Source organism: Carlito syrichta, unplaced genomic scaffold (genome assembly GCF_000164805.1).
Source record: "Carlito syrichta isolate Samal-C Ts95f unplaced genomic scaffold, Tarsius_syrichta-2.0.1 Scaffold313745, whole genome shotgun sequence".
NCBI lineage: Eukaryota > Metazoa > Chordata > Mammalia > Primates > Tarsiidae > Carlito > Carlito syrichta.
The window spans coordinates 543,878-555,965 of NW_007257841.1; the positions used below are offsets into that span (position 1 = coordinate 543,878).

General features: G+C 38.9%; 1 protein-coding gene across 1 annotated transcript in view; it reads right to left on the bottom strand.

Annotated features, from left to right (window-relative positions):
- Positions 1-12,088, bottom strand: part of ANO10 (anoctamin 10) — a 222,129-nt gene that overhangs the window by 174,998 nt on the left and 35,043 nt on the right. The window contains exons 5-8 of the mRNA XM_021718822.1: positions 10,149-10,268; positions 6,881-7,450; positions 5,379-5,434; positions 2,415-2,489 (exon numbers count right to left, since the gene is read on the bottom strand). Of these exons, the coding sequence (XP_021574497.1) occupies positions 2,415-2,489; positions 5,379-5,434; positions 6,881-7,450; positions 10,149-10,268 (821 nt within the window). The remainder of the gene's footprint in view (positions 1-2,414; positions 2,490-5,378; positions 5,435-6,880; positions 7,451-10,148; positions 10,269-12,088) is intronic.

A 12,088-nucleotide genomic window follows, 5' to 3' on the forward strand; every position in this document is an offset into this window, starting at 1 on the left:
CATGTTTTTGCTGTTGTGAATAGAGCTGCAACAAACATACGTGTGCAGGTATCTTTTTTGTAGAATGATTTGAGTTCCTCCGGGTATATTATTAATAGAGGAATTGCTGGGTCATATGGAAGGTCAATACTAGTTCTTTCAGAAATCACCACACTGTCTTCCAAGAGGTTGCGCTAGTCTGCATTCCCACCAGTAGTGTAGAAGCATTCCTTTTTCTCCGCATCCTCACCAGCAGCTGTTGTCTGTTTTATTAATAATGGCCATTCTTACTGGGGTTAGGTGGTATCTCAATGTGGTTTTGATTTGCATTTCTCTGATGATGAGTGAGGTTGAGCACTTTTTCATGTGTCTGTTGGCCGCCCTAAAATTCTTTTTTAGGTCAGGCATGAAGTAATCCCAGAACTCTGGGAGGCTGAGGCAGGAGAACTGCTTGAGTCCAGGAATTTGAGATCAGACTAGGCAACATAACCAGACCCCGTCTTCACAAAAAAATTTAAAACATTAGCCGGGCATGATGGCATGTACCTGTGGACTCAACTACTCAGGAGGCTGAAGCAGAGGGATTGCCTGAGCCCAGAAGTTCAAGGCTGTGGTGAGCTGTGATTGTGCCACTGCACTCCAGACTGGGCAACAGAGTGAAACCCCAACTTGAACAAACAAACAAAAAAGCCTTACTTGGGATAAGTTAAGGTTCTTGACAAAGATACAAAAAAGCTGATTTCCACAGATGTTGTGTTAATTTTCACTTTCCCTAGATGGATGAGTGTTTCCATCACACACCACCTTTGCTAGTATAATTCTTTTATTTTACTTTTTTTTTTGAGCTGGAGTCTCACTCTGTCGCCCAGGCTGGAATGCAATGGCACGCTCATGGCCACCCCAGCATCAACCTGCTGGGCTCAGGTGATTCTTCTGCCTTAGCCTTCCAAGTAGCCAGAACTACAGGGGTGCGCCACCACACCCAGCTAATTTTTTGATTTTTGATTGTAGAGATGAGGTCTCACCAAGTTGCCCAGGCTATTCTGGAACCCGTGGGCTCAGGCAATCCCCTCACCTCGGCCTCCCAAAGTGCTGGGATTACAGGCTTGAGCTACCGTGCCCTATAATTCTATTTTTTTAATGAGTCCTCTTCCATTCCCCTATCCTCTGCTAAATGAAAGAGACTCTCTAAAGCATAAGAAATGACAAATCACATCCTACTGATACACTAATGCATGGGACAAAAGAGGTGTGCAAATCCAGCTTATCAATTTCCAGTTTATTATTTTGAACTTTCTCAATTTTCAAAAATAAGCTTTAAAAAGTAGAGTTTAGGCCAGGCTCAGTGGCACAGTCTGCAATCCCAGCACTTTGGGAGGCCAAGATGAGTGGATTGCCTGAGCCCACAGGTTTGAGACCCGCCTGGGCAACTTGGTGAGACCTCATCTCTACAATAAATCAAAAATTAGCTAGGCGTGGTAGCACGCACCTGAAGTTCCAACTACTTGAAAGGCTGAGGCGGAAGGATCGCCAGAGCCCAGCAGGTCGAGGCTGCGGTGGCTGGAAGCGTGCCACTGCACTCCAGTCTGGGCGACAGAGTGAGACTCCAACTCAAAAAAAAAATAAAATAAAAATAAAAAGTAGAGTTTAAAGCACAACATCTAACTTTACTTATACGCAGGCTGCTAGAACCACAACCACTAAATCTTTAAATACTCTCTGATTATAAAAATATTTTAATTTCCTGAAAAATTATCCTAAGTATGCTTATAAATATTAAAAAGTCTAGGCTTTGAGACTCATTCACTAACAAACTCAGAATATTAAAACTGGGAAAGAATAGCCCTTTACTGATAACTGGCTCAAGTACAAAAAACAGAATTTAGAAATCAATAATTTGTACTCTATTATGCACTGGTATTATGTGATCTAGAAATGGCAATGAACCAAAATAAACGTCCAACTATACATTTCAGAAAAGATAAAGCACTGACTAGGGCCCGCTGGTCTCTAAAGTTTAATAACTTATTAATTTAAAAATTAAATTTTCAAGAATTTTTTAAGGTTATGTGTTATACCATCACTCCAATCACCCAAGATACACAAAAAAGTTCAATTAATGAATACTACATTTTTATTGCTGGAGTTGCTCTGACAAGCTTTGAGGTGAACTGTATAATTGATTTTACTGTCCTATATGATTAATTTTTGCAAGCCAGTTAGGTTCAACTAATTTATTTTCAGTTGAGTATGATACACAGTGCAATCAATTGCTAATCATTTTTTTATTTAGAATTTATTTATTGAGTAAAATATACAAAATTTAAAAGACTTTATTTGTAAAAATAATAAATCAAAAACAATTATATTATTTTAATACAGAAAACTACACCAAAGGCCTAAAAAATCGACAATTTTCTGTTATTCACACTCACCTGGCGCAAAAGCTTCATATCCTTCAGGACAAAGGCAATGTAGAAGAGTGAGGCAAAGCAATTGAGAAAGTTAAACTGCCAAGAAAAAAGATAATGTTAAGTACTGCTTGATTGTACTGTATTACAACTGTAAATGTAGCATTTAAAAATGTAATGAGGGGCTTCTAGTTTAGATGAGATAACATAGACCGTTTCTCCATATATTTCTTTACTAAATAAATAAATACTGGCAATAACGCAAGACACAACTAAAGGAAGACTCTGAAGGGCACTGAAAGGAAAGGAAGACTGGTTTGGATCCCAGCACTGAAGGAACAACACAGCCCCAACACATCTCAAGTTCCCCCATACAACAGGAAGAGACCAGGGCCCAGCATTTCCTAACCCCAACCCAGCAACCCAGGAAGGCCCATTCCTCCCCCATTTGAATATGAGTCCCATCAATACCAGACCCCCCTCCACCAACAGTAAGCTTCCCAGAGAAGTGTTCTCCTTCCCTGCTGGACCTGACACTCCCCTGCTCTATGGAGAGATCCCAGGATGGCCAAGCAGCACTCGCAAGAAACACCACAGCATAAGCAGCCCAGTCCTGGTAGCCTTTTTGTGCCTGTGTAACTCTCCTCCCACACCAGGATAAGTGGGGCAGTTGGGTAATACTGGCAAGGGGAACCCTGTCTCAAATGCCCCCACATAAGAAGCCTGTTGTGCCCGTGGATCTGAGACTCCTTTCTGTCACAGAGACAGCAAGGTAACTGGGTGGCCACAACAACCAGCCCAGCCTGGAAAGCATCTTTGTCACTACAGGCATGAGCTTCTCCTCTTTTGCCAGACACACTGTGGCAGTCTAAGGGAGGGTGGCAGGGATCCTGCCACCAAAAGTGCCATTCCTTCAATAGTTTCCCTGCTCAAAACCTGCAGAAACCTCCTGCACTAGTGGGCTTCCTTTCTACCTCCCAGACCCTGTGCTGACTCCTCCTTCCTGTTTGGTAGCACCACTTTGTGAGACAAAGGCTGCTATTTTTACAAGAGTGAGCATTAACTAGTGAGGAGATGGGAGTCATTCTAGAGAGTGAGCAGTAAGATCAATATGGCCACAGGACAAGGGATGCTAAATTAGATTCGAAGTTGAAAAACAAAAGCATGGGAAAGCTGAGAAACACTAACCCCATAACATAAAAAAAGAAAGGGAAAGATCTAAGAAGCAACATGGAGGAAGAACAGACTCTAAAGAAGGATCTTTTCCAAGGCAATTACCTGGCATGTACCTGGCACTGTTAAGGATTAACAAAGCCTCACAAACAAGTGAATTCTTTAAGACAAATGGAGAGTTTTTACTTCGGAGAACAAAAGTTCTTATTTCTCAATGAATATTTTAATACATTACCTGTCCCCCTTCTTTCTAACGCAGAGAACACAGAGTATAACTACCTTGCTGATTCAGTACCAACATTTAAAATATCAATCATGTCACAGTGTGAGGCCTTCGGACATTTTTAGATGTATGAAGGGGAACCCAAAAGAAATGGAATTTATTTATTTAAAAATTGTGTATCTATTCTTAAATGTTTAAACTTCAGTCCTCTTCTAAGTACTCTTCGTTTGATGCAATACACCTATCAAGACACTTTTTCCACTGCTCAAAACAGTTTTGAATTTGATAACTTTTAGTGCTTATGCCATCTTTTTGTTTCACTTTTTCTATATTGACAAAAATGTTTCCCTTTGAGGACTTTTTCATTCGGAGATACAGAAAAAAAGGCACTTGGGGCTAGATGTTGTTTTTGGTCAAAAACTGCTAAACACTCAGCATGGTATGGGCAGGTTGTTCATGTAAATCACTCATCATGAAATGGGCAAGCGTATTGAAAGAAACTCCAAAAAAATTCATTGAAGCCAAATGCAGTCCCTCCAACACTAGCTGGTATACTGATGCCGAGGGGTTCCTACAGCATTCACCTAGCAGGGAAGCCTGTATTACAAGGGGCCTGCCTTCCAAAATAATAATTCAAGTTTCAGGGGGGTTCCCCCTAGAATATGACTACTTGTCCCTTTTCTAATGCCCAAATTGTTGAATTCTTATTTGTTTATGACAAGTTTCTTTTTCCTTACCTGTCCTTCTATAAGTTTACCTACTTTCAGAAATCTAAACACCCTCATAATGGGGGTTTCTAATCTTTTAAGTCCTGAAAATCCAGACAGATAAACTTCTTAGAATGACTTCTACAGCTGGAACAAAGACTATAAGTGAGGGCCTAGATTCCTTTCTTGGGAGTAAAATACACAGACTGTGTTAAATAAATTCCAGTTGAAAGCCCAGAGGACTCTTCAAGCACCCTTCTTGATTCTCAGTTTTGTCACAAATGGCTGAGATAACTGCCTATAAACAAGATGCTTCTGAGCTAGTATTATTTAGAATAATTTAGAACACATTATGTGGAAAGAGGCATAATGTGTGAGCTTTTACAAAAACAGCAAACAGGTTACACAATGCTTTCTCTCCATCTCTCTCCTCCTACCCATCACAACATGTTGGGACTCTTTTAGACTGAAAATTTCTCTAGCAAAATTAAAAATGTTAGTGTTCCATCACTAAACAGATTGCATGTACCTGGAAGGATTGCTGAATAGCAAAACATTCCAAATGATTTCTTTGAATGTTTTTCAAAAGGAAAAGAATAGACACATACCTATAAAGTGGTTAGTTTTTAAATAACTGGAAATGGGCTAAAATATTAATTCTTATATTTCAAAGTCTTACACCACGTGCATATTTGTATTAAAATTACTGGACATAGATTTTAAAGCATTTATTATTAATCAGTCCTTGCATACTTGTACAAAATATATGCACTGATACCTTAAGTCAGAAGCAACTCTTCATGTTTATATTTCTAAACACTAAATATTAGTAGTACATATCAGTTTCATAATCAAAATGGAGTTGTACATAAACATTATACTTACCACTAAAACTTTCAGAATTAGATGATTCTGATAGGCAGATTCCAATCTGTGATTCTCTAAAATATTAAAAAAGAGAGGTCATTTTTTCTCAATAAAAAAATAACATGGAAGAACTATCATGAGGTAAAGTGGGACTTGTGCTGAGGGCAGAGATGTCCAACACCAGAGCCTCCATCCATAAATTTGCTAGACTGTCAATCACGGTTACTCCTTACCACCAAGAAATCAAGCAAGGACACATTCTCCATGGTACTACAATAGCACTGTCTGAAGTAATTTTTAAAATATTACTGCTATAAAGAAACATAGAACATGTTGGCAATGATCCTATAGACAGCCACCCAAAAAAAGACTCAGTATGAGTAGTAATAGCAAAAACTGAGAGTAAACTTTGACGAATAGGGCAATAAAGTTTTCTGTGCATGTGACTTACAAGAATTAACTTGAAGGGAAACTCAAATTTCCACCATCATCTAGAAAAGGTGACACTATAGATCCCAAGACAGCAGGAAAACAATGACAAAAATAAAGATTCTGAAGAGAAGTACCATCTTACACAGAGAGGCAGTGTTAGACCTGGATTTGAACACCAACTCAGCTACTAAGCCACTGCCTGTCCGTGGGTAAGTTATTTAACTCCTGATACTCAGCTTCCTTGCCTACAAAACAGGAGTGACCATTCTCCTCTCAGGAGCAGAAATAAAATGAAACTTCAACATACTATCAGCATAAGGGAAGCACCCAATCAGAGGTAGCTGTTGCTGTGATATAACTAATAAAAATGACTAATAAAATATCTTTATGGCTCATGAAGTTAAGGTCTAGACTTCTTCCTAGGGAATAATATAGCATATTTGTTTATTTTTATGAATGAATACATAAAGAATGATAGCCTATCAATATCATTTTCGACCTATAACCAAGTTTATAACCAAATTCCTCTTTTACCACAGATACATCCATGAACACCTGACTCCGTTGAGCTCAATGGCAGTCCTCAGTGGCACACGACAATTAGACAAGCGGTTTTAGGAAACCAGTCATAGTTCATTCAGTTGATATCATAAAGATAATTTCCATCTATTTTATCCTCAGCATAAAACATAATGTTATAGTATTAGAAGCACAGGTTTTAGACACACAGGTCTGAATTAGCCTGGTTCTACTATTTGCTGTCTGACCTTGCTAAGTATTAGTATCTTTATCCATAAAATGGTGAAATAACTTCTAACTCATAGTGCTCTGGGGAGGTGAGGATGAGATACTGTAGATAAAGTGCTTAGAAGGGCACCTAGAACTTAGTAACTAACACTCAATAAATGAGAGATGTGATCACCATGATGTGGAGATCATCAGTGTTCACAAACCAATGAATTTTTCCTTCTGTCTCTATAATGAGCAACATCTATCTTCTCTGCCAGGTAGCAACTATAAGAAGCCTATGATCTGAGCAATATTTCTTACAGGCAAATAAGACATGAATACAAAGCATCAACTCCTACCCCATGAAGTTAAAAACTCGGCAGCATATCGATAGAGGCGGTTCATGATCTCAATCACAATGGCATAGATGATGCTGGGCACATACAACAGGATATTGGTCCACTCAGATCCGCTGTTCTCATGTAGACCTAAGGCCCAGGCCTCCATGTCGAAGTAAATCATCATGACATACAGAGAGAAATAGAGACAGAGGCACACAAATGGCAGGGAGACCAGGTAAATTCGCAACTGCCTCTTGTAGCTGGGGTAGAGAGGCTCCTCCCTGCCGGTGACAGAATTGATACCCAGGATGCCATGAAATCCAGGCCGGGGTTCCTCAAACTGTCTCTTCATGAGCAGCGTCCCCCACCTGTAGGTCATGTTGGCACAGCCACGCTTCCACACTTCCAGGATCACCGTGGACCAGATCAGGTTGAATGAGGCAAAGATCACATACTTGTCATAGTCTTCCCACACAAACATGTAGTAAGGTAAACCGATGACAGCCATGGGGATTAAGGCAAAAGTGAAATATTCCAAAAATCCAAAGTAAAGAGCGATTGTTTCTCCAAAGTAGCTACGAATGCTGTCTACAGGAAGGAAAGAAAGAATTTCACTACAGACAAAGACTTTTTAAACATCATTTCAAGTAAGCTTAGTCATTTTTTATTTAAGTAGGGATCATTTAACCCTCATCTCCCAATCAGTGTATGGTGTTAAGTCTGTCCTCTATGCAGCACAAAGGCCCCACTTACCTCTATGGTGAGCCCAACATTTCCCCCAGCTTAGGGCCCAAGCCTTAGCTGTTGGGGTTGCCCTACCAGGTGCTCTGGCTCTGTTTTACCTCTACTTCCTCACCTGATAGATACCTTCTTTCCAAAGAAAACCACATCTTGAGGCTTCCCCAAAAACTCCAAGGTCTTAATTTAAGTTAGGCTGTGGACATTGAATCATTTTAATTTGGAGGTTTAATTTATACTTCCCACTTTACTCCCATTTAGTGTTATAAGTGTTCTTTTCAAAGAAGACTCCCTGTCCATAGTGTCCTGTTCTCCCTACCCAATGATATAAATTTGTATCAATGTGTCATGGTAGATGTTTCAATACACTAAAGAAAAATTATTCAAAAGTACAAAATAGGATTCTACACATTTACTTCTACAACGGCCATTAAACACATCTATCCACAACTTCATATAAGCACTGGGCAGAAGGTGGTCCAAGCAACCTTACTGCGAATATTCTATGAACTCTACACAAGCAAACTAACCCAAGAGAGGACACAACTGCATCCTTTGCCAGTTTCATCAACATGGGGAATACCTGGATCATACTGCCCTGGGACCAGGGAGTATAGCAGCTGGCATTATTATTTCTTAATTACATGCATTTAAACTATACATATTTTTTAGGATAATGTGAACAGACAGTCTATGAAGGTGGGTAAATGAACTAGGATAAGCTATTTTCTCCTATCCTTAATCCTTCTAGTTAACTCAGGAGTAAATGAAAGCAATGGGTACAATGAAGTCACCTCAAATCTGAATCAGGTTAAAGAATATGGAATATACAATCAACTCAAAAAAGAAAAAAAAAAAAGATGCTCATGGTACTGGGCTCCACAGCAGACCTTCCCCTTTTGATCTTGGGGAAGCTCAAAATCTGACTCTGTCCCAGATTCTACCACCAGTCTCAGGACTCCTCAGAGGCCTCCAACCCACTACTGCCCCATGCCCAGCCTTCAGCATCAACTCAATTTATCTCTTTACTTTCTAATAAGTAGCTAATAGATGCTGTCACCTTATAAGTCCTAGAAGCAAGATTCAAATTTGCTGTCACTTAAATATCAAAACAAAGTGAAAAACTGCTCTAAGTGTAACATGAAATGACTATTATATGGCCTAGAATTATCAAAACCAAAACTTCTCCTTTCAGATACTACAAGAAAAAATTCAAAGTGCAATTTCAGAATTTGATCTTAAAAAAACAATTTTTGTGTATTGTTACATTTAATAATTGTTTTCAGAAATGGAAATTAGAAAGAAAATTATTTTATAATAATTCCCCTTCATCAAAAAAAAATTTTAAATGCCCTTTAAAGAAAAAAGTGAGGCAAGGCACAGTGGCTTATGCCTATAATCTCAGAATTTTGGGAGAGTGAGGAAAGAGGCCACGAATTCAAGATCAGCCTAGGCAACACAACAAGATTCCTTCTCTCCAGTTATAAAATAATTGGCTGGACATGGTGGCGCACACCTGTAGTCTCAGTTATTTGGGAGGCTGAAGCAGGAGGACTGCTTGAGGTCAGGATGTCAAGGTTGCAGTGAGCTATGATTGCGCCACTGCACTCTAGCCTAGGTGACAGAGTAAGACCTTATCTCTAAAAGAAGAAAAAAAAGGCCGGGTTTGGTGGCTCAGTCTATAATCCCGTGCTTTGGGAGGACGGGGTGAATGAACTGCCTGAGCCCGCAGGTTCGAGACCCACCTGGGCAACTTGGTGAGACCTCATCTCTACAATAAATCAAAAAAATTAGCCGGGTGGGGTAGCGCACGCCTGTAGTTCCAGCTACTTGGAAGGCTGAGGCAGAAGGATCACCGGAGCCCAGCAGGTCGAGGCTGCGGTGGCCGGAAGCGTGCCACTGCACTCCAATCTGGGCGACAGAGTGAGATTCCAACTCAAAAAAAAAAAAAAATGATAGTAATGTTTAAGGTGAAATCTACCAGCTAAACATTCATATCGACATAACCTTACATTATGTTCAACACATGCCAAATAAATTAATAATTATTCTTATAACTGTATTCAGAGAAAAATGGATAGATCCACTAATACATACCAAGATAATTATAAACTACCTCAAAAGACTTTGGGCCTGCTAGTCTGCCCTAAGTATAGCCCAGCTTGACCCACTCTAAATAATTAAGGTTACAAAAATAGAAATTTTCAAACACAAAATATTCACAAACTAAATTCTTATAAAACTCATTCTACTCCAACTCTGATACATATTCATAAAGGCAACTCTGAATTGCCTGTGTTGCTGGTGAAATTTAGTGAAATTCTATGATTCAGCCAATCTAGAATAGCATTAGAAACTGAAAAAAAAAGAATGAATAGGTCATCTAACCCATCTGATTTCTCCCCCAAAAATGTATTCCCACATGCAGCTGATGAGCCCTGCCTAGCGAGCACTAAATATTTGCCCAAGAGAGATGACGCCACTGATGGATCATAACTTTTCACTAGAGGTCTTCCTCTTCTGCAAGAGAACAGGTATAAACACGTACCTATGGGCTGATACTTGAGAGTAAGCCGAGTGTACCAGGTGTCCTCAAGCTTCTTCAGGGCTTCATTATCATGCAGTGGAAACACCTGAACCACGATGCCAGACGTGAGTAATCTTCTCACTGCACAGGGAAAATGTGCCAAACTACATGAAACAGACTGGAGATTGCTCATGATACGCTTCAGTAAACACCAAAAGGGCACTCCATGAAAGAGCATGACACAAAGGTCAGTGTCAAACTGCCTGCTCCAAATGTGTATATTCTTTTGTTTTTCAAACGTAAATATCTTTACTATTTTCTTTGACTATGAAAGCAATAAAAGTCAATATATAATTTTAAACTATATAGAAATGTGCCTAACTAGAATATGAGATGCCTCTGTTATTCTCTCCCTCTCCCCCAAAATAACCACTTTGGGCCTGCAAATAACAACTTAGTATATAACCAGACTTCAAAGCACACATGCATAAATACATACTATAAAAACAAAAACAGAATCATTTATACATATCACATTGTTCTGTAATCTTGTTTCAGGTGGTAGCATACAATGAATATTTTTCAATGACAATATAAATAGAATATGAAATGTCCTTTTCATAGTGTCATAGTATTCCCTTGTGTGAAATGCTACAATTTAATCTTCTATTAAAAATATTTGCTTCCCTTTTTTTTTTTGCTATTATAAATAATGCTGAAAGTCTTGTACAAACCTTTTCTCACCTGTTTATCTATTTCCTTATTACTTAAAAGTGGAATTGCTAGGTCCAAGGACATATGTATTTCAAATTTGGACACACACTACAAAATTGCCTCTAAAAAAATTTAATCAATCTGTCTCCTGCGAGGGGGGCCAGCCCCTGCAGATATTGGGGGTCCCTGGTAGGAAATATGGCATCGGCAATTAATCTGGAGGGATAGATATTAAAAGAAAGAAAGATGGAGGGATAGATATAAAGAGAAAGAAAAAAAGGGGGAGAAAGAAAGAGACTGGACTCTGTCTAGTGCAGAAATCATTTAATGGGACAAACCGTAAGCCTTTTATCCTAAATTTTCACGGGTTAAATTACAAGACTTTCTGTTCACATGAACACAAAGCCAGGTGGATGAGGGGGTCCCCCACCCACCAGGTGTTTCCTCAACCATGAGGAAGGACAATCCCAATTAAATCACAAGACTTTTACGTGAACACAAAGCCAGGTGGATGAAGGGCGTCCCCCACCCACCAGGTGTTTTTCCAAGCATGAGGAAGGGCAATCCCAAAATTATCTCACTGTTCCTTATGCTTGGTTAATGTTCCTCAAAAGCAATACAACAATTCTAACATCATAATATTCTAATAATCAATAACTTCTAAAGTTTATGCATACACAACACCTAATGACTAACTTAAATCCTAATACCTTTCTATTCTGTGCTAATTCTACCTACACTATAGATACTCTTAATTATAGCGCAAACCAGTTCCTAAAGAATGTGGCCCAGTCCAAAGATCACGCTGGGCCATTTCTAGGAACAATTGATTACAATCTCTTAACAAAATGGCTATTCTAAAATCTTATATATCTATCTTAATTTCTATAAAAGTTTCTAATTCCTAATCCTAATATATAAAGCTGATCATCAGCAATAAAGCTTCTAAAAATAAAACCCAAATATAAACTGTAAATTGTACTAAGGCCAAAACCACAATAGTAGAAAATGGGAACAATGAAATTTCTAAAGTTAGCTGTATTCTCATTAAACCTCAAAATATCATGTTTGATCATGCTTGAACTAACATAATTCCCTGATGTTAGCATGACCTATTCTACAATACATTCTATGAGTAAAATAAATTCAATTTCTATAATAAATAGAAAAACCCTACACTAACTGTAGCTAAAATGGTTTAAAAGAATGCAGCCCAGTCCAAAATACATGCTGGGCCCTTAGGAATG